We start from the raw sequence: 22,856 nt of genomic DNA on the forward strand, positions 1-22,856 counted from the left end.
TTCGCTGTGTCTCTAACTGTGTCCGTCTGCTGTCTGCTGCTGGGCAGGTAGTGTAGATTTTACAGCTTTTTTATTAAAAACAGCTGCTTGCTGTGTCTGAAAATGCTGCTAATGAGAGCGGTGAGATTGAAACAAAACATTAAAGTTGCTGGCCATAAAACCAAACTGAGCTGAGGGGAAGTGCAGAGAATGACCTTTTCATACATTTTTACTTTGTTTCGTGCAACATGCTATAAGAACGTTGTAGTTGTCATTTCCATTTCTATTCAATTGATTTATGCTTGAGATACGTTTTTGTGAGCTTGTGGTAGACTGAAAAGTTTTCCGTCTCTTTTAACAGGGTTACCGCGGATCCTTAAAGTGTCTTAAATTATATTATCAGAACTTAAAGGCTAAATACGAGATTAGGAGCATTTCTATTTAGTCTCAAGGGAGAGTGACTTTATTCTCTGCTAAGGTAGACTTTACTCTTTAAATGATATCTTCAAATAGCAAAAAGTTGTTTGCTTCTATATTAACACTCTGAATCCAAAATATTGCATATTTAAGGTCAAACAATGTCTTAAAAAATCATAATTTTCATTCTCTTAACTAATGGCGCTGTGGGAGTTGATGAAGGTCTTCTGTAGATGCTTGTGAAGCTCAGAGACTTGCCATACAAAGATCAGTGTGCTGCGAGCGTCCATGTTTTCCCATGAAGATGCACTGGGACGCATATAAATTAGATCTGAAGTCAGGAATACCGACTCGGAATCGTTGACTTCCGATTTGCAATGGATCGCAGCCCTTTATCAGACTTTATAAACTTACATTAAGCCACAGAAGACATTTTACAACTGTTTTCATGATGTGAATTATGCTTTGCTTAGCAAAGTGATGTTCGTGTGTAAAATCAGTGGATTACCCTGTTGAAAATGACCTGTAAGCAAAACGACTTTGGCCAAAGACCTTTGTTGCATGTTCTCTCTTTCCCTTCATTCTTCACTGTCATAAGTCAAACAAAGACAGTTTCAGATGTTGATAAATTACTAATATTGCTCCTCAATTATGTTTGCTGTACATCGTATTAATACTGAGCTGTGCATCTTCTTAGTAGCAGCTGCTTCACAGATCTAGACTGAAAAGAAGGGACCGTGTTGAGTGTTTTCTTGTGTTTCTGCTGCTGTTAATCAGAAAGTGATTGACTTCGATTGAAGACAGCTGGAGTGTTTCACTAATCAGTGGATAAACAGCTGCAGCTGAGGAGACAAAGTGCTTTGGATCGTTTAAATTGGAGAGGACAGAATCACTGTGCAATGAGTTCACAAGTGATCGACAGTCACATGCATTGGTCAAAATGTTATCCACAAATTGCAATCTGTGATCCAAATGTAGCTCAACTATAAAATGTATCTCAGCAACTACATAAAAACATTTTGTGAAGCTGCTTTCAATTTGTGATTTAATACATTAACTAACAGCAGACAGTAAATAAATCAAGGTTATTCCTTTTATGTAGCACATATTTGCGGCACGGATCAGTTGAGAAACATCAAAGACTTATTTTGCACCCATATTTCACACTCTTTAATGGGCTTTGTAAGTCTATATATATATATATATATATATATATATATATATATATATATATATATATATATATGAATTCATGTTTGGACTGAAAATTGCTTTTAAAATTATAGAAAGAAGAAAAAATACTCATCTGTCATGTATGTTTGTACCTGAATGTAAATATCTGTTGCCCTCTGGTGGTGCAGCCACTGAATGAAAGTATTCCACCACATCAGAAACACTGGTTTATTCCCACTGCCCTCTAATGTCATCTGAAATGCATTGCATCATATCGGAAGGTTGGTTTGCAGTTAAACACTCTTCAGACAGTCTGCCTGAGTGAGGTGGTTGGGAGGCTTATGGCCTCTAGGTCCAAGAACACACCTGAAATATTGAATATTGAATCCCAATTAATTGGTTGGCGTATGTTTTGATACCAGGTTGGATGCTAAACTGGCACTTACTGTGTGCAATGACAAGAAAGTTAAACATGATCTAATGGGTGTTTGATAGACAGTTGTCAATTAATTCACATGCTTCAATATTTATCTTTATACAACAGTTAGTTCTGGCTGAGTATTTTGATTAGACAATCAGCTGAGTGCTGACATAAAGTACAACTATTAACTATTTGTATAACACCGTTTTACCGCCGAAAACAGTCCTTAACTATCTTAGATTGTGAATTGTGATTTATAATGAACGTAAGAAAAATATATAAACACTTGGCCTGAAAGCTCGCTTAAAGGTTACTGGGGACCATCAGAGGTGAGCAGAGAACGATGGTGCAACCTTGGCCCACAGGAAACACACATGTAACCAAAGCGACTGTCAACAGACTATGATCTGCAACATCAAATGTAAGATGTAAGACTTAAATATAAGATTGTAAGACTGATATCAAAAAAAGATTTGAATAACTAACGCCTTTGCGGTTGTTTGAATCCACCAATGTTGCTGTTTACATCCAACTCTGTCCAAAATGTCATCACTTCATCATTTGTGAGACGTTTGTGAGAAATTGTCATAATTAGTATGTGAATGCTTCATTTATGGCCAAAGACGTGTTTTGTGGTTCATCCTTGAGTGAAAATGGACGTTTATGCCAGATTTCCTCCAGGTGTTCCTGAGATATCGTGTTCATGAGAACGGACCACACAGACGGAAGGACAGCGTGAAGACATAACGCCTTCATCAGGCATAAAAATGATAACAGGAGGCGACTGGAGCTCTGAATGTTTAATACAACAATACAGAAAACAGCTGTACAGTATACAGTGCACACATTCACTCTCACACACACTCAAATTCTCAAACACACACACGCACACACTGAGCCAAAGAGCACATGATGACTATAGCACACATTGCATTAACGAACACAGTGCTCAGAGGATCTACGGTTTCCACTGTCGGCCATGTTGACTCCACCCTTCATCTCATTGGCCGTTGCTTTCTTGTCACCGGTGGTGATATTATGAACGTCTCGGTTCTTTATTCACAGTCAGGAGAAGTGACAGTAACGTAGGTTTTAACACAGAGTACAGAAGCTGTCTGATCTCTGAGCTTCTGTCCATTTAAAGGAACATTCTGGTATTTTGTGACGATCGCACTTTTAAATCTGTTTTAATTTAAGTGCTTGTGTCCACTGCAGTTTCTACAAAGACGTTGGAGAGTACAATGTTACGATAGCCTATGGGTACATTAACCTAAAGTACAAGACGACCCATGTTGTAAAAAAAAAAACGTACTTTAAAAATTGGTCGCAGGGAATCTGTCTGATGTGTCTCTGACTTTCCCATTTAACGGTTAGAAATCCACACTGATTCACTGTCGCTGCTCTGCTGTCTGTGGGTTCAAACCTCTGGCCACACCCCAATCAGTGATGTCATATCAGGTACAGGTCAGGTCAGTTTGACATTACAATTAATAAACCAACATTTGGTCCGTTTAACCGGTATGAGACAGGAGTCAAATAGATCTTTTAAAGTCACAGTGAAACGGCAGTTAGAGCAACTTTAGCTCCTAAGATGTGACACATTTTCTAATAATATGAAATACGTGGGCAGTGAATATTTAGGTGAGGGATTTAAATCCTTCAGATTTCATTTAATCTCTCAAACGTGTCCGTCCTTCACTCATGTTGTTAGAGGAGGATACAGGTGAAATTAATAAAGTAGACCTCAATCACATTCTTTTGATGTCAGCTGGCAAAAGCTTTGTTTACATTTCCAAACACACCCCTCCAACTATGATAACTGTGGTTGCTCTGCTGGTTACTATGACCCACAAGCTGACTGTCAAGTATGGTTGTATGATGGGTGGGGTTAGCTAGGCGCCTTGAATAATATTATTTGGGATAAATGCTCCCAAGTTTAGGACGAGTCATCAGAAATATTGTGATTTACAGGAAGAGAAAAGAGTTGTTTCGATGTAAAATACAACTTTGGATTTTTTATTTCACTGTGTCTTTAAAAATGTGTTATAATTAGTAGTAGTGTCACCTTTTTTAATAATGATGAACTTTGCTGAGCTGCTTTCTGGAAGAGTTTGGCCTGAACACACACACATGCACACACATTCGTACATATTGCTAGCTAGCAAACGCTAGCATTTGCACATGGAATGCAAAAACACTCCAGTAGTCAAATGCATGCAAATATAATAAGAGGTTTTTTTCTGTTGCCATGTTTAAATATTTTTGAATTGCAGAGACACAATTTTGTAGCAACTACAGTGAATTTATCTATTGGCTTTCTCGCAACACACTTTTTAGGATTGTTCAGTGAAAAAGTGCCAGTTTTACCCCTATCCCATACTTAAAAAAATATATCACAGGTCCTAAAAGTTGTGACATAGACTAATAGCCGAATCCAGAGTTATTTTCTTTCCTAGACCGAGAGCCCAGGCTGGACCGAGGGATAGAAGGCGGGGTTAATGGAAGCGCTAGTGCGCTTGGTCTATGGGCCCATGGATGCTAAAGATAAGCATAGGTAAGATCCAGGTAATTTTATCTAAATTTTAGACTTGAATGTCAAACTTTTTTTGTAACACTGTATCCATCTCTTTATACATCCATGATGTTTACCAGATATATTGTTTACAATGTTCACCATTTAGTTAGTGATGTTAGTATGCTAATATTTGCAATCTAGAACCAACTACAGCTGAAGCTAATGGGAATGTCATTCGTTTTTTTTAGGTATTTGGTCCCATGTGACACAAGACAAAAGTTAATACAGTTCATAGTTGTTGAGACGTTTCACTGAAAACCACAAAAAAACAACGTCTTGGTGGCGCTAGAAGGAAAATAAGATGATCAACAAAGTCATTACAATACATCCTCTGGGAACCATGAATGTCTGAACACAATTTCATGGCAATCCAGCTGATAGTTGTTGCGATATATTTCAGTCTGGACCTAAAGCCATGTGGCTAACAACAGCTCAGCTCTGACATCACATATTGGGGCGTGGCCAGAAGCACAACATGCTTGATAATTTGAACCCAGAACAGAAAACTGAGCAGAAATCACTCTTCGCACTCCTAACGAATTATGAGAGGCGTTTAACAACACACTTGCTTCATTCACAAAATCTCCACTTCTTAACAGCTCCATGTCTCATTCCTCCAGATAATAGATATTTAGCCATGAACAGACACTGTGGTATTCGCCCGTCAGTCTTTTCAAATTTAGATATTTTCACTTTTTTCTCACAAACAGTGCTCCTCTGAGCCTCTAATAAAATCATAAAACACTTTCACCACGGCGAATGGACCAAGACGCTGCTAAGAAGCTGTTATCTGATGAATGTCGTCACTTTGAATGTGGTATTTTCATTGTCAGTTGTAAACATAAGGTCAAGTGGCCCTTTGAGGGCCACTGAGGGGCCACTGAGCCAGCTGCTGTGTTTAAACAGAAGAGTCTGAACCCTCGTTGTCACTGCACTGTTGATCTGCCACAGTCAGATACAGTGGTGAGTTCGCCGTGGAGCGCCATCAGGCATTTTCAGGCACTTCATCTTGGTCCTCCTCCTTTTCCTCCCCTGGTCCCGCCCCTGCAACGGATACATAGCAACAAGTCAGTTCATTGAGAGTTACAGTTTGGGAAATGTTTGGGAATGATGTCATGTACGTACCGTTCCAGGACAGGTGGACGGGTGACTTGTCGTCTTGGGGTTCATCAGGAGGGGAACCCTCTGAGTTCTGTGATTGGTCGGAGGTGTGTTCATCAGGGACACTGCGACTGGGCGAGGCATTTGATTGGATGTCTGAGTTGACGTTAGACTCCACTTCCTTTTGTTCCTCTTGCTCCTTATTGGCCAGCTCTGTTCACAACACAGACATATTTAAGTTACAGGAAATAAGAGAAAGTCACATTTCTTCCATCTCTACAAGAGGAAACGTGATGTATTGTGCAGAGGATTTGAAGTTTAAGAAAACATCAAATAACTGACAAGAGAAAGTGTCCGAAGGCTATAAACTCTGTGAGGTTGTACATAGCTACAGTGGTGCTTTGAGCTAAATGCTATCGTCAGCATGCTATAATGCTCACAATGACAATGCTAACATACTGATGTTTGGCAGGTATAACACCCCACATGGAAACCATCTTAGTTTTGCATACTAACTTGTGCTAATTAGCAATAAACACAAAGTGCAGCCGAGGCTAAAGTTTTGCATGTATTTATTGCAGGTGACTTGTGATTGTGAGAAACAAAGAAATACTTTATGGCATTTTCATGGACTGCAACATGACCGTATATAACTCACATACAGAGCTACAAATTACTGTGTGTGTGTGTGTGTGTGTGTGTGTGTGTGTGTGTGTGTGTGTGTGTGTGTGTTTGCTTGCGTGCGTACCGTGCACGGACAGCTCTTTCCATCTGTCCTTGTTGCTACCGATGACGCCGGATAGGTGGGTCTTCAGAGCCGGCAGGTCGATGGCTGTCAGGGAAAAGTCCATCGGTCCATCATCGCTGTTCCCATAACGGCCGCTTCTGTGTCTCTGCACCGACTCCACGGTGACCGAACCACTTCCTGTTAGACTGGGACAAAGCAGAGATGCAGATCATGGGGATTATGGAGGGTCAGAACCAGTGGAGCCCCACATAAGTGATATAGTCGCATGTTCTATATATTTTGTTCAATCGTATGAGACAATCGAACAGCTATGAAGTCCATGTAAACTGGTGAAAATGATTTGGGAACCCTTTTAGGCCCCATTATAAGTGATCTGTAGTTGCAGCCTCACGTTAGCTGACACATGTCTTAATCAGTTCCACACAGAGAGATTTAAAGATTTTACATGTTGGGGAATAAAAGAGTACTGCTGCCATATCGGTACAATTATCCTTTTTTAAGTTTGGGAATCAGAATCTGGAGAGAAAATTGGTTTTCTAACACAGTTGCTAATATTTTGGACTGATGATTCAATGAGCAGAGTGTCGTGTTCGGTCCTGTTTTTTAAAACCTATTGTTACGTCTATTACACATGTGCAGCAGTAGTAGTAGTTGTTGTAGTAGAAGTACCTGGACTTCCTATTTCCAGTCTCTCTGGCCTTCCTGTCCTCTTCTATCAGAGGACCGATCACTTTCTCTGTTGTGTCGATCAGAACGCTGAAAGTTGGCTCCACGATGAAGTCTATGAAACCTACAACCAGAGAGAGAGACATGATGGAAAGAAGAGGGTAGAGAAAGGTCAAAGAATGGAAAAGTAAAAAGACAGTATAATTGATAAACATTAGTTCCTCTTCTTTTAATAATTTGATAATCAAACCAATCCCTTCAGAGAGCAGATAATTATATCAGTTCTTCAAACCACCAGCAGGTATCACTGTTGAACTAAAGTAAATATACATCAAGAACCTCCTGTCAAGAGTCAATAGTACAGTCCTAGTATCTGTTACTAGTTAATGGTACTCCTTACCTGCTGTGGTCCTTAGGTAGTATTGGTTGGAATGGTTGATCTTACCTATCTGTGATTGGGCGATCATGGTGGCTTTGCGGTCACACAGAGGAGAGAAAGGAAGGCCGAGTTCCACCTCTTTGTCTCCCTGGAAGAGACACAGTCACCAAGGCAACATGAACATCACAAACTCAAATCAACTGTGTGGTATTTACATCCACTTTAGAAAGATAAATACAGCAAAGAAAAGTGTGTCAATTCAAGCAGTCAAGCAGAAAACATGACAATACTATGAACACATAGTCAAGATATATCGTCCCATGTTGGTGTAGAGATTCTGGGGCACAAGGACTCACACAAAACAATGTATATTGGGGCAAGCTGCAGGGCCTTTTTACATGAATCATTTCTCTGAGACAGACCGAAAGTAAACACAGAAAGAAGCCACATGAAACTTCCATTATGTCTAACTGTGTATGGGATCTACTGTCAGGTCAACATCATTTAAATAAACCAGAATTAATCTTTAACATTAACAGTCCAGACTTGACAACAATAGTAAACACACCTCCACAATGCTTTACATAGTCCAAAACCTCAAAATTATTACAAATTAAATTCATTCTAAGAAAAAGACACAAATTATCCCATTTTAAAAGCTGTAACCAATGTTTTGCATTTTTTCCTTAAAAAATTACTAAAACAATTATCCAAAAAGTTGCCAAATGATTTTCATCTAATCAATGGAAATCAGTTAATCGAGTTTCTACTGTACTTCTATAAACTTTTGGGAACAGCATATCTTATAACCTCTTCATATGTTTGGTTTTAATAATAACTGAAGCTTTCAGATAAATGTAGTGGATTAAAAAAGTGCAATATCTGCCTATGTCATGTAGTAGAAGTAGAAAGACCCCAGTAAAGTACAAGTACCTAAAATGTGTAGACAAAAATAATGGTGTGTGTGTGTGTGTGTGTGTGTGCGTGTGTGCGTGCGTGCGTGCGTGCGTGCGTGCGTGCGTGTCTGTGTGTGTGTGTGTGTGTGTGTGTGTGTGTGTGTGTGTGTGTGTGTGTGTGTGTGTGTACCTGTCTAAAGAACTCCTCCATCAGACTGTGAGTCCAGCGGTAGTGCAGTGGCCAGGCTTTGGCTGGATGACTGATGTCTGCAGCGTGAAGCATCAGAGACAAAACCTTCACTTTGTCGAAACTGCAGAGACGGAACAAAAACAGTTTAATTTAAAAGTCATTCAATTATAAACTGTAAAAGCAACACTTATCGTAAGTTTGACAGGAGACAGTTGACGTCTTCTAATTACTTTCGCAAAACTTGAGCAATAAATGGTTGAGTGAATCTTCTGCTGCATGAAAGAGGAGAAAGAACTGCTCCGCTACACCTCCGTATGTTAGTGGAGCAGTTCTTTAACTGGTACGGTTCCCCAGCTGCTGCATCAACACAAGCAGAACCAGTGAGTTGACAAGCTGATGACAGCGTCTTCCCCAAAATCTCATCCAAGCGTGAGCAGAGAAGCGGGACAGCTGCCCCCACAACCCCATCCCCCCCACAGCTCCACAGCTCCACTCCAGCAGGGCTGACAAACAGAGAAGGGAAGCAGGACTCTGGTGAGACTCAGTACTCTTCCTGTGAAAGCCCTACGGGGACGCACCAGACCAGTCTGGTTCAGCAGCCTGCAGGACCTTATGTTGGCCGTTTCAACAAACTCCCACTGATGATCTTCATCAGATGGACCAGCCACACTCAGTCTGCCACGATGCACTGTTTCAAGTCTTCTAAAGCATATAATATTGAATTTTCTATATAAATTATAAAATAGAATTATCTTCCCTAAAAGGCATTAGTGGGATGAAATGATGATTTCATCTTGAATGTTAGAACTATTGAATGAGTCATGTCCAGGCCTGATGGGAGGTTATAAAAAACATTTTTTAATGCTATCATGACCTTTTTTCTATTATTATTTTATCGTATTAATTCTAATTTTTAAACTGTATTATTAATATATTGTTATACAAAACATACGTGTTATTACACAATTATTTTTCCCTTATATGTCATATGATAATATGATTAGAAGATTGTTGTCTTTCTAAATTATTTTTTGTTGTTATAACATTGTTATAACATGAGAGACATCATTCAAATGATAAATGTACCTAAACACTCTTCTACAATCTATATTTAATCATAAAAATGTTTTATGATTGGCTGAAGGTTAGAGGTAATGGCTGCAGCACTGACCTGTCTGTCTGTGTCAGGGTGTTCCTCATGGTCTTGATCTGCTGGAAGTGACAGGACATGTCTGTGGACATCACCATCTCTATCACCAGAGCCCTCAGCTCCCTGCCAACGATCAATACACATAATTATTGAACAATCACCACGACGAGCATTAACTCTTCAGTGACGTGTGATGTGTGCGCGTACCTCCAGTCGTCCTTGTTCAGGTTGACCAGGATGTTCATGTCGTCCTCTGCCATCAGCCGGTAGGCGGCGCTGACGTGGTGGTTCTCTAGCACCGACCTGTCGTTGTACAGAATGGCCACCTCCGACCTGACAGACAGACACAACATCCAATCAGACGCTTTCAAATACGGAGGCCCCAACAGCTACATGTTTATGTTCTTTGGTATTCTCCTGGTTTAGAGATCCATTCTCACTTTTTTTTTGGTGTGGAGACATTTATCAGTCAAATCTTATTGAAAATCCAATATTTTATTTTTCTCCGGTGTTGACTATGATGCACAGTCGATGCCTTTTGTTCAAATATTTCAATAACTATTTGATTGATTGCCATGAAATTGGTACAGATACCCATTATGACTTTGGTGATCCTCTGACTTTTAATCTAGCACCACGCCCATGCACTGCTGAATATCTGTTAACAATGCTCAATAAAGAGTCGAAAATTATTATTATTAAAAAATAATTTGATTAATATAACCGTCCATATTACCTGGCGTGGATGTGGAAGTTGTTGGTGGTTCCTGTGTGTTCGAAGTCGTGAATTGCTGCAGCAAAAACCATCGCAAGAATCTCCAGTTCGCTGAGCCAGTGCTGCACACACACACACGCACACATGCACCCCCCCCCCCCCCCCACACACACACACACACACACACACACACACACACACACACTGTTAGCTGAGTGAGATAATTCACTGTGCAGAGAGACAATAAACAGACGGTGAAACACTGTCGAGTTACGAAGTGATGTCAGTGTGTGTGTGTGTGTGTGTGTGTGTGTGTGTGTGTGTGTGTGTGTGTGTATAGGTGTGTGTGTGTTACCATCAGTCCAGTGTGCAACATCAGGAAGTGGGCGGTCTGAGTGACATCGGCGGCGTGGATCAGGTTGTGGTAGGGGTTCCTGTGTTTGCTGTAGCCGTTCTCCAGAGCTTCAACAAACTGCACCAGAGCCTGCACCGGGATCTGAACACAGTACCAGAGGTAGTACATCGAGTACAGGTACTACGAGTACTACACCGCGTCTATGTGGTTACTCAATCATTCAGGATCAAAGATATCTAGTAGCTCGGCTGACTTAGAGGCAGGTGGATCATGATATTTTTTCTAGGGGGTTCAACTATGTGCTGGACTATCTTAATGATTAGCAGATTTAGTTACCTTGAGACAGAGCCATGCTAGCTGTTTCCCCCTATTTCCAGTCTTTGTGCTAAGCTAAGCTAACTGGCTGCTGGCTGCAGCTTCACATTTGATCAATTCATTGCTGGTTCTGGTTTTTGTTCATAAAGAGATCTGCCCACCCAGCACACATAGCTCCAGCCAGGCTGACATGAGTCCAACCCCACAGGTGTTAACTTCATAAAGCTGTGTGTACCCTGAACCTGTTGATGAGGTCATAGCGGGTCAGCAGGTCGTAGACCAGGAACTTGAGGGCGTGGTCTACGGTGCCCTCGTGGAAGGAAAAAACATCAAACGACCAGTGATCCACTTCCTGGAAAACAACAAGTAAGATTCAGACATTAAACAACATTTAATATGGGACAGTGCAGATGCAGCAGGCTGTCTGGGCATCTGTTCAGTGTAATTCAATGTAATGTAGGATTTCTGCCAGTGGAGGGCAGTGTGATTATAATATTTGCTAACATTGGAAGGAGGTGAAACAGCATATCCAATTATATTAATGATTATAATTATTCATTAGGTCATAATTACATTTTACGTTGTCTATGATTTAGTGTGTTGTCACAGTGTTGTTTTGCAAAAGTTCTATTTCTATTCTTTCCGTTTGTGTTTTACATCACGTGAGAAGCATAAATAAGATTTGTCTGCAGAGTATTTATTGTTTAATCTAATTTTTTTCTGAGTTTGTACAGGAAGCCCTGAGATGGAGACGTATGTATGTCATTACATACACACCGCTGAAAACACATTGTTCTTTCCCCACCTCTTCCTTCCTTCAATTGCTTCTCCTTCTCTACTCCATCTCTTAATTTTCCTCTCAACGCCTCTCTTTTCCTTCCATTCCTGCTCCTCCAACCTTTCCTTATCTGCCTTCTCCTCTCCTTCAATTACTTCTCCTTTCCTCTTCTACCTCCTCCTTTTTGTCTCTATATTTTCCTGTCCTTCTTTATCTCCTCTTCTCCTGCTTTGACCTCCTACTTACCCTATTACATTTTCTCCCCACCACTTACGTCTTTATCTGCTTTTTTCCTTATTTCCTACTTTCTACTTCACTTCCTTACCTCTTCTTTTACATCTCTAGCTTTCCCTACCTTTTCTTCCTTACCTCCTCTTCCTTACCTCCTCATTTTGGTCTCTTACGTTTCCTTCTCTGCCTACTCATGTCTTCACTCATTTCTTTTTCTACCTCATTATTCACTTCTCCATTTAATTGACCTTTTCTGCCTCATCCTTTCCTTTAGATCCTTCTTCCCTTTTCTTTCTCGTTCTGTTCTTCTTTACCTCCTGTGTTCCTTTCCTACCTCGTCTTCATCTAATTTATTCCTTCTATACCTCCTACTTTTCTTATCCTTCTTCCTTCTGTTGGTTTCTTACTTTCCTTCCCTTCCACCACCTTTCTTTCCCTATGTCCTCCTGTCCTATTCCACCTCTTCATCATCTCTCTACCTCTTCCTGAGATGATGATAGAAGCATTAAGGATTTGAGCCATCCAAACAATGGCCTTTTGTGGTCAGGGAAGCGTTTCTGCGGTCAAAGAGCCGGAGCGGAGAGATTAAAGAGGAGCTGCTTCCCTCAGGACATCTGAATCCTGAACGAGGACACGGTCAAGTCCCCTGACAGACTACACCTCTCATGTTACCTCACCATTCCCCTGCATCTCTCTTCATCAGCACCATATTTCATATTTGCACGGCAGAGTAGTTTATCTTTGTTCTATTGTTTCATTGTACATATTGTCTTGTGGTGCATATATTTTACTGGAGAGACAACAAATAATTTCACTGCACAATTTAGAAATATGTTGAGCAGGTGAGAAATAAAACTTGACAGCTTCCTTCCATTCTCTACCTCCTCCTTTTCTTTTCTTCCCTTTCCAGCTCTTTCTTTCCTCTTCTGCTTCTTTCTCTCCTTCCAACATTTCTTTATCTACCTCTTAACCTTCCTTCCATGCTTCCTTAATCCTTTTTTATTTTTTCCCTGACTACCACTTCCTATACCTCCTCTTTACTTTTCTGTCTTTACCTCTTCCTTTTCATTCCCACTGTTCATTCCCTACTTCCTACTTTCCTTTCCTACTTCCTCAACTCTTTCCTCAAGTTTTAGGGTCTTCTTCCATCATTCTTTGTTCTCTTGTCTGCCCCCTCCTTTCCTTTCAAGTTTCTGGAGAAAACAAAACTGTCTTTCAGAGTAAGAACTGACTGATGTATATTTTTAAAAATGAATAATAAAATGATGCCACTTGCTGCAGATGGCTTTGCATTAATGAAACAATTTTATACCTTCAGAGCTGTCAAAGCCGTGGGAGGGTAGGTCAGACCAGTCATGTTGGACGTCCGTCTGTACATCCTAATGTCACACACACACACACACACACACACACACACACTGGTAAAAATCTCTCACTTATATGCAGACAGTTGCATGCATATAAACCCCCCTCACGCAGACCCCCGGTCGCCCTCCTCCACAGTTTGTGACCAGGATGGATTGTCCGTCGTCATGGTAACCGCGTTCTAAACACACACAGTGAGCGCTGCCTCAGTGCAGCAGATATTTTTTTGATTTCATGCGTCATTAAGCTGCCACAGATGAACCGATAACATTCAATGTCACCGTGAATAATTTACACTCTAATGGCATTGGACCTCATGGTTTCCCTATAAGATCTCCATCTCCAGCTCGCTGGCACGCTAACATCGTTACACTTCATGTTCAACCTTCTAATCACATCTGCGGTGAAGTCGGGCCAGATGCATTCTGATGTTTATTTTGAGGAAGTTGATGATTGTTTTTCTGTTTCGTCTTCAGGTGCTCCAGATTTCTGCTCGAGACAAAAATAACTCTGGGAACATTTCAAAGCGTTCCTCTTCTGTTTGAGGCAATCATCTGACTGGACTTTGAAGAGTCACAGTTTTATTAATACAATGTGAGGTTCAACACTGATGTTGGTGATGAGGTCTGGCTCACAGTCGGTGTTCCACTTCAGCCTAATGGTGTTGGTTAAGGTTGTGAGGTCAGGGCTCTGTTCTTCCATGTCAAACTCACAGTTTTCTCTCATTTCTTTATGCACGGGGGGCACTAAAAGCGCATATAGGGTGCATTTTTGCAGAGGTGTTAGTTAAGTTGTGTGGAGGTTGAAAATGTGAGGTGCATGTTTGCATTGTTTCCCTAAATCTCTACAACAAAGATGACGGATGCAAAGTTTGCATGACTCATGATGTCACAATAGCCGCATTTTATTTAAGCTACATAACTTTGATATGAATGGGGTTTTTTTTACCTTTCTACAAATATCCCAGCTTGCACTGCATGGACGATGCTCCTGAATCTTGGCTTCTCCTCAGGGCGACGCTTGGCCACACCCATCTTCCTGGTGAAGGTGCATGCCAGCCAGTCACGTACTTCGCTGGGCACCGACTCCGCCTGCAAGTCGCTGAGCTCGTCCTCGGTGTCCAACAGACGCCTGCAGGACAGAAAGACGCACCCGTCAGTCACAGCTGGGGCAACCAGTGACGGGGGATTTATTTTTGCCACACATCCATTCATCTGTTTGTCTATCGGTCCTACTTGGTCTCATCCGTGTACACAGTGTCCAGCATGGCAGCAGCGAGCTCCAGGTTCCTGCGGAGTTCCTGCAGGTCCACGACACCCCGGTCCATCTGCTCCAGGACCCCCTTCAGCCTGACGACAGAAACACACACAGGTCGCACACGGTGCACATATGTGCTCAGTTATTGGAATATACATCAGAGAAATATCACCAAACACACAAGTAAACAACACAAATCACCCAAAGTGTATAATCACTGATCAGTTACAGAGGCACAGAAATGTCTCCATTATTAATTATATGAATTTGTTTACTGGAGATTTGTAGTTTGTGTCATTTGGTCCAGGTGGAAATTAATTTGTTGACTGGTATGTTTACGACGATTTAAAAAAAAAAAAAAAACCTTTTCAAAGTTTTAGCAGCCTTTAGCAATGACCAATTCCCATAATCCTCCCTTGACAAGCATGGGCTAAACGTCACAGCTTGACAGATGAGACGAGACCAGGGGCCATGTCTGTAATATCAGCGGGACAGAGAGGAGAGAACACTGTCAAAATATTTAGACAGCAGTAATCTAGAAAATATGGAAATAAATGACTTCAGGAGAGAGTGTTGGTGGGTTTTATAGATAAGGACAAAACCCAGTATTAAGTATGTCTTTTCATGGGAGCTGTAGCTGTTTTCTGTGCTCACAAAGTAGGCTACTTGTTGTTTAACTTTGTTAAAGTCATGTAGGTTTCTGTTGTTTATAGCAGGATGTCGATTTGTCTTCGATTGCCAACCATACAAAAACATATTTGTTTATTATACCATCGACTCGTGTCTCACACCTAACTGCAGACTATTCATCACTTACAGAGTTTACACTCCAGCAGCTCATGATGATGTAGATATTTTGGGTGGATGGATTTTAGGTTCTGGGGCTCTCCATTCTCTGACAGGAAAACACTGACGAGACGACTTGTTATTGGTCAACGGCTCAAGTTTGACCATGTCCTTAGAAACAGGGATGAGTTGACAGCCAGTCATTATCTAAATGAGAGCTCGTCAGTCTCATCAAGCTGGAGAATACCTGTGCCCCAAAATGGACCAGCAGGAAATAATTTATTTCCAGCTGCTATCTTCATCTCATCCTAGCAATGTCATGCTGAGCTGTCTGAGCTCACTGTTGCCAGATTTCAGTCAGGAAATCACAGCCCTGAACTCGCCCACCCAAAACTATTATTACCTGCCCACTTCAATAAAAAGGTAGCCAGATTTGGAGACACTGTCTGAGCTGCTGTTTTGGGCTCAGAGTGCGGAGAGCTCAGGTACACTGGTAAAACATTTTTAAAAAAAGGAATTATATTCATATCATATTTGTGGAAACTCAAAAGCTTACTCCATGTTTGACCTTTTATAGCAGAAATCTGAGTGGACACACATTAAAAGGTCAATGACAAAGAGTTCAAATCATGTCAACTTCAAGTGCAGTGGAAAGCTATAACATCTGTAAGATGCTGCTGCACTGTGCTGTTCTGCTCTTCTGTAATGTTGTTCACCTGCACTGTTATAAACTGCAGCGTCCTCCGTTGTGATGTATAGATCAACACACCTCAATGAGAGCTAGTCTGCAGGAATCCTCTCTGCAGACTTCATACACCTGCTAACTGACAGAAGGAAGCACCGATCTTCATACTTTGCACCCACACAGCTGCTGTCCTGTTCACACCACAGAACCAGAACACGAAAAATCTGTTTCCTCCAGATGGACACATGACACCCAGCCTCCTGTCAATCAGCTGACTCCCACAGTAAGCAATGGGAGTCTCCTCCCGGAAATAAACATGTTGCCATACAGATGACCGCCACTTTATACTCGCTGCGTCTTTCTCTTTTGTATAGTTTGAGACCCAAACTTTTTGTATTTATAAAGGATTTAGAGGGTTTTTTCCACAGCAATGTAATTACTTTTTAACAAATATGATCTTAATATTTTAATGCTAGATACTGAGGGGGTATGAGGCAGCACTCTGTAATCCAAAGACTGCTCATATATTCATCTATTAGCTACCATACAGTCCTGGTATTTAAACTGGTGGACGAATGAATAGACGGATGGACAGATGAATAGACGGATGGACAGATGGATGTTTTACGCTGAGCTGTGAATGTGTTTCTGCTGTGCAGGATGGTTCGAATGTTTACGACAGAGGAAGCTGAGGACGGGGACACATTAAAGACTCTGCTGCGGCCAGGCATCGTGCCGTCGCCATGGTTACGAAAACACCTTCCTGTAAACTGGATGAAATCTGTTTTAGTTGCCATGGTTACAGCTGGAGTCAGACAGGGAGACAGAGCGAGGGAGAAATAAAAGTTCAAGACTGCAGACGTTCAGGCATTTTATTTTCCTGAAAAAAAGAAAAAACCCAATTGCTTCCCTTCTTTCGGCAACAGTAAATTGTTATCATTATCAGTAGCAGCATCACCTGCTCGTGAAATTCATTACAACGTCTGGTGTCAAGATGTTTGATTGCTGATCACTATAAAATCAGTGAGTCAGCTTTTGTACCCAGAGGAGCAGATTCTCGCTAGTTGTATATACTATCCTGGCACAAAGTATTTCATTTACAGAGCGATGTGTTTCCAACAGTGGAGGAAGGTAGTATACCATCCATCTTGGCAGTGACGACACAGCTGTACTCTAAAAATGAGCAAAGTCAGGTATTTTAAAGTGGGGGACGAAAGGGGCTCGACTCGCTTTTGGAACCGGCCTCGAGTGGACACATGCGGTTTTAAGCACTTGCGCATCGGCTTCATCTCTCAGCCCCGGAGGTTGTCCCTTGGATTAATATGAGGGGTCCTGAGGTGATTAATGTGAGAGGAAAGAAGAAGAAACAAAGTTCTGATACACATCTGTTTTAAGTTTCTGGACTTTTCTCTTTTTTGTGAAATATTGAATCATTTGACCTGTTTGGGCCTCAAACGAAACCAATGTCTCTTTGGCGGAACTGATAACAACTCATAGACCGCCTCTTCAGGTCTGTACTTGAGAGTGTCCTTTGTGTGTGTGTGTGTGTGTGTGTGTGTGTGTGTGTGTGTGTGTGTGTGTGTGTGTGTGTGTGTGTGTGTGTGTGTATCTTACCTCTGCGATGCACATTTATACTTCTGCCTGTAAACAAAAACAAAAACAGAATAGTCACTCAAATGAACAAATCATCATCAGAAACGTGTCCTCATCATACATGTAAACTGATTAAAACATAAACTGACAGTGATCAGGTGGTCAGAGCCGAACCCTCAGGAACATTTTGGCCACAGTCCGTAGTAGTGCACATGATGCACACTGGCCCAAAATAACTTTCCACAAACACAATCAGGCTAGCAGCAAACGGTGCAAACAACTGCAACAGTGCTGACTAAGCTAGCAGTGTTAACCTGGGGGTCGGTGGGTGCTGCGCTTCTGCGAACGATGCTGTGCTTCAATACGGCATTGTTAGCGTTAACCACCGTATGAGAGCAGTGCAGGGCGACAGAGATTAGCTAGCCAGTGGGGCACCGGCAATGTAAACAAAGTACAGAAAAGCTTGGGCTACAATACACACACACACACACACACACACACACACACACACACACAGAGGGAGAGCAACTTCAAACTCTGCTCGGGATGCCATATCATATATTCACATATCTTGACATAGCAATTAGTTGCTTGCTGCTACATTGATGCCACCTTGCACGGCACCTGGATTCTCGCAGTGTCACAAGATCACGCGATATTCGTAAGATCACATATCACACAAAAATCCATCTTGTCAGGCTTCAAGTGACGCGTTTGTGTCCGCCAAGCCAATTAGCGTTCAAAACAACAATGGCGGCTCCTAAAGAGGTTAGCGTAGACGCTTCAATAGCATCAGTTATGTCAGAACTGGAGAGTATTTCTTCATTGAAAAGAATGGCACTTCAGGCTTTCCTTCATGGAAAAGATATTTTCGTTATTCTCCCGAGTTTCATTGACAGATGGTTCATCAAAGCACCTGCCAAGTGCCGGCCCTTTTGATGACACTTTCTGAGACGGTTCTGTGTAGCAAACCATCTGACTAGTCAGGTTAAAGCCCTGAATGTTTCACCTTTAAATGTGCAAGCCCAATACTTTTCTACACATTGAGTTTAGATAAGATCCAAAGGAAAGAATATTAAAGTCACAAGTTGGTTGCAACACTAACCCTTATTCTTACACATAGAGCAGGGGGCTGAGAGACCCCAATCAATGAAGAACGTAAAGCCAACAAAACACCAGAGGTATGCATCTATCATGGTGAATGGACTGTACTTATATGGTGCTTTCCTAGTCTTCGGACCTCTTTAACACTACATGTCATGATTCATCCATTCACACCCATTCACACTAATAGCAGGGGCTTCCATGCAAGGTGCCACCTGCCCATCAGGACTCTAACTAATCAGTCATGCCCATTCATACACCAAAGGCACAGACTTCGGGGTCAACTAACGGTTAAGTGTCTTGCCCAAGGACACATCGACATAGTGGAGCCGGGGATGAAACCGTCGATCCTCTGACTGAAGGACGACCCTGCTCTACCGGCGTTATGGGCGACTGAGCCACAGTCACCCATAACGCTGTGGTGGAGCCATTACATGGCTCACTGGTAAATCTTGGACCAATGAAAAAGCCCCCGTGGTGAGTAAATATGTAAACCAGAAGTTGATGAGCTCCATTTAGTCTGAAATGAGCCAATCTCAGCTCTGGGATCTGATCCCGAAGGCTATATCTCAGCTCTGACCCGTCTCCGCTCTGAAATGTGACAGCGGGATTATTGTTATTTCACACTGGCCTGCGTGGGCAGTTCAACACTGAATTACAAAGCAGGGTATGGCGGGGTGAGCAGCGCCAGCCTGCAGGCTGCATTGTGTTTTTGGTCGAAAAAAACAAAAAACAAAAGCATGCTGCAGCAGCAGCAGTGACAGGTGAGGACAGAGATAGTTTCTGGAGGAATGACTCACCACTCTGTCATGACTTTTCCAGGCTGACGCCTTCAGTAAAAGAATTTGCATTATTTTTTTTTCTTCCTCTTGTGTTTTTCCTTTCTCTACTTTCCTCCTTGTGCTGATATGTTTTGTATTGTCACCTCACACATTTTCTTCCCTGCGTCCTTGAGCATTATTAGTACTGAGCATGTACAGAATATTTTATTCTTAGACGCTTTATTTCTCCGCATGACTGTTTTGTGATGCACCACCGCAGGGTGCGTTTCGCGCTTTTTTAGTGGCTAAGTCTACACCGCCTACATCAAGACCAAGCGCCCTGGCCTGAAGAAAAAGCAGAGCAGCCATTAAAATGCAGCAGTCTGTTATTAATAAAACCAACTGCAAAACACACACACATCAATGAATATATATATATATATATATATATATATATATATAAAAATACATGAAAACAACTTGTATTCTATTGTTTCAAGTCAAACTTTGGCAGTTAAATGTTGCTCTAAATGCATGAGAACAGAAACAAGAATGCAGAGTGCACATCTACTGAAGGCATTAGACTGGTTACCACTATTTCTAAACTGGACAGACTGGTTTCAACCCCGGTGTTTGTGGCTCTCCATGTTATCTAGTCTCATTCATTTTAATACAGGCAATTTCAGGTGACTGGATACAAAAATTAGTTATTCAGTTTTTTTATTATTGTAGTCGCTGAACTGTATCAGCTGGTTTCTGTTCTATTTTACGCTTCACAAAGTCTGATGAACTCTCCAGTTCCCACTTTTACTTTTATTTCCCCCTCTTCCTTCTCATTGTTTCATCGCTCTCCCACCAAATCAAATTTAAAAGATTGATTTAAAAAAACGCTTAAAAAAGATTAGATACGAAATAGTAAGTTCTGAAAAAGACAGAAGGAAAACTGTGTAAAACACTAAATAAAGAGAAATAAGAGAAATATCTGTCCCATTGTCCTCAGCAAACAGCTCGCTGAAACGAGATGCTTTGCCGTTACCACGGAAACTAGGGAGGACGACAAAAAAAAAAAAACTAATCTGTATTCTTAATTGTTTTCCCTCCAAACAGCAGAGACCTCTATTGTTTGTTGATCTGCATCCAGGGTTCATATCTATCAGAAGAAGAATTAAAACGATCAAATGGGGTCAAATGAATAAAGACACAAGAGGGCACTTAGTGGTTCAAGCACTTCTTGCACCAAACACACACACACACACACACACACACACACACACACAATATGAAGCAGCTGACTCTGTAATGAGAAGAATGACTTGAATTGATCTACCTGTTTGTCATTCTAATGCGTCTTTGAGCTGTTTGGTTGTTTTTCGCTGAAATTCGGCAGCTTCATTGGGTTGAAACGTGGCACGCATACTCAAAGTAGCGTTCTTAACATCTCTGTGGATTTTTATTGCAATAGAGCACTAAGACAAGTTGTAGCTGCAGCTTTAAGCACCTTTTGCCTGCAGATGGAGCAAGTTTGAACACAGAAGAGTTGTTCTCTCTTTGCCTGTAGGATACTGTCAAGTGTCAACCACTGAAAGTTGGCGTCTCAGTCTGATTCTCTGTGTCTGTGTGTCAGATGTTTCTGATCTAAATCTGGAAACGTATCTAACTTTGGACTGAATTTGATTCAGACAAGCTTCTTATTGAACTATTCAACTTTTTGGCACATTCTTTTAAATAAAAAAATGCCAAACTAACAAAACAAGTATTCTTGTGGCGTCTGTACTGAGAGTGAGGTGTTGTCACTCATTCATATGTGACATCCAGCAGCGCTGTAGGAGGCAACATGTCTGCATGGGTCAAACCACTCAAAGTGTGATAAATGTCCTGCTGCTTAGATTTCTGTTCCCATTTGTTGTTTTTTGTTGTTTTTTTCAGATATAAACTTATCATCACACAGTCTCTGCAATCAGGCAAATATATTTAAGCCGCCAGTATCAAGGATTATTTTACTATTTACAGCAGCTGACAAAAAAGCCAACAAAAATCACACATTTTTGGACGACCCTTTGAGTTGTTTCCGTTAAGCCGGTTGCTGATCGTAGCATGCTTTGGCTGCCAATCACACTCTGTCAATCCACACAGGAGTCTGAAACATGCCATCTAGCTTCACTGTGATCATGATGGGCTAGCTAAAACCAAATACTATTGTATTGTAGGCAAAATACAGAAGTGATTTGTCGGCCAGCCAACCTAACGCTAGCTCGCTGATCGGACAGGTTTCGGCTGTTGAGATGGGACATTTGCAAACGAGTCAAATCAAAGAGTCGGCACTTTTAGATGTGACATTATGTGGAATGTTTGATGGTTTCTTGATTTTTTTAGCACCTTCAATCTAACTAATCTAGTGCAGGTGGCTGTTTCTTGACTTGAGGTGTAGAAATGCAGGACATTTGGAATTGGAACTTTTAATTGGAAGCACTACCCAAAGTACTGACCTACGAGTGAAGCTATGTCAGTTTAGTAGATGAGCTTCTGTGTTGAATTCTGCATTTTTATTTTTACACCTTCAGTGTTTCTATCTCATTGAATCACTGCTGACAGATAACACGTTCACTTGCCAATGTTTATTACAGGATTTGGCAAAATTAAACACTTCTCTTGGCCTCAACTTCTTCAACCGACACACCAACTTCTGCTGGCAAATCTTTCGCTCTGCTGCCAGCTAGTTACTAATACAAGATGCTGTTTAGCAAGTAGGGTCTGTTAAACAGAAAGAGAATAGCCAAGGGGCATGAATTGGTGTGTGTGTGTGTGTGTGTGTGTGTGTGTGTGTGTGTGTGTGTGTGTGTGTGTGTGTGTGTGTGTGTGTGTGTGTGTGTGTGTGTGTTTAATGGAAATAATAACGCGCAATCTCATTTCACTGCTGCTCCTGATGTGAGAAACTTTCATTAAATCATATCACTGGTCACTATTCTGCCATAAGTTGATGAATAATGGGAAATTATTAAGACGTAAATGCAGGAAAATGTTTTATAGAATTATGGATGAGAGGATACAGCATGCATTGTGTTTAAAATTATGTTTTCATAATCTGTTATCTGATATTCAGAACAGACATATCAGATGCTTCTGGTTTGAAGAGTGTCAGTCTGTGGACCGATGAGTCATGGTTCAGCTCATGAGGATGAGGATGAGGACTCTCATGTGGTCGAGGGCTTCACATTT

General features: G+C 41.3%; 1 protein-coding gene across 1 annotated transcript in view; it reads right to left on the minus strand.

Moving 5' to 3' along the window:
• Positions 1–2,775: 2,775 nt before the first annotated feature.
• Positions 2,776–22,856, minus strand: part of LOC137866337 (dual specificity calcium/calmodulin-dependent 3',5'-cyclic nucleotide phosphodiesterase 1A-like) — a 23,297-nt gene continuing 3,216 nt past the window's right edge. The window contains exons 2-16 of the mRNA XM_068702157.1: positions 17,797–17,823; positions 14,690–14,803; positions 14,403–14,585; positions 13,402–13,468; positions 11,316–11,432; positions 10,766–10,906; positions 10,432–10,532; positions 9,903–10,028; positions 9,717–9,818; positions 8,546–8,666; positions 7,526–7,607; positions 7,084–7,204; positions 6,415–6,599; positions 5,691–5,879; positions 2,776–5,609 (exon numbers count right to left, since the gene is read on the minus strand). Of these exons, the coding sequence (XP_068558258.1) occupies positions 5,551–5,609; positions 5,691–5,879; positions 6,415–6,599; positions 7,084–7,204; positions 7,526–7,607; positions 8,546–8,666; positions 9,717–9,818; positions 9,903–10,028; positions 10,432–10,532; positions 10,766–10,906; positions 11,316–11,432; positions 13,402–13,468; positions 14,403–14,585; positions 14,690–14,803; positions 17,797–17,823 (1,735 nt within the window). The 3' untranslated portion in view covers positions 2,776–5,550. The remainder of the gene's footprint in view (positions 5,610–5,690; positions 5,880–6,414; positions 6,600–7,083; positions 7,205–7,525; positions 7,608–8,545; positions 8,667–9,716; positions 9,819–9,902; positions 10,029–10,431; positions 10,533–10,765; positions 10,907–11,315; positions 11,433–13,401; positions 13,469–14,402; positions 14,586–14,689; positions 14,804–17,796; positions 17,824–22,856) is intronic.

Source organism: Cebidichthys violaceus, unplaced genomic scaffold, assembly GCF_023349555.1.
Source record: "Cebidichthys violaceus isolate CVI_PGR_0920_01 unplaced genomic scaffold, fCebVio1.0.p SCAF_11, whole genome shotgun sequence".
In the NCBI taxonomy this organism is placed as follows: Eukaryota; Metazoa; Chordata; class Actinopteri; order Perciformes; family Stichaeidae; genus Cebidichthys; species Cebidichthys violaceus.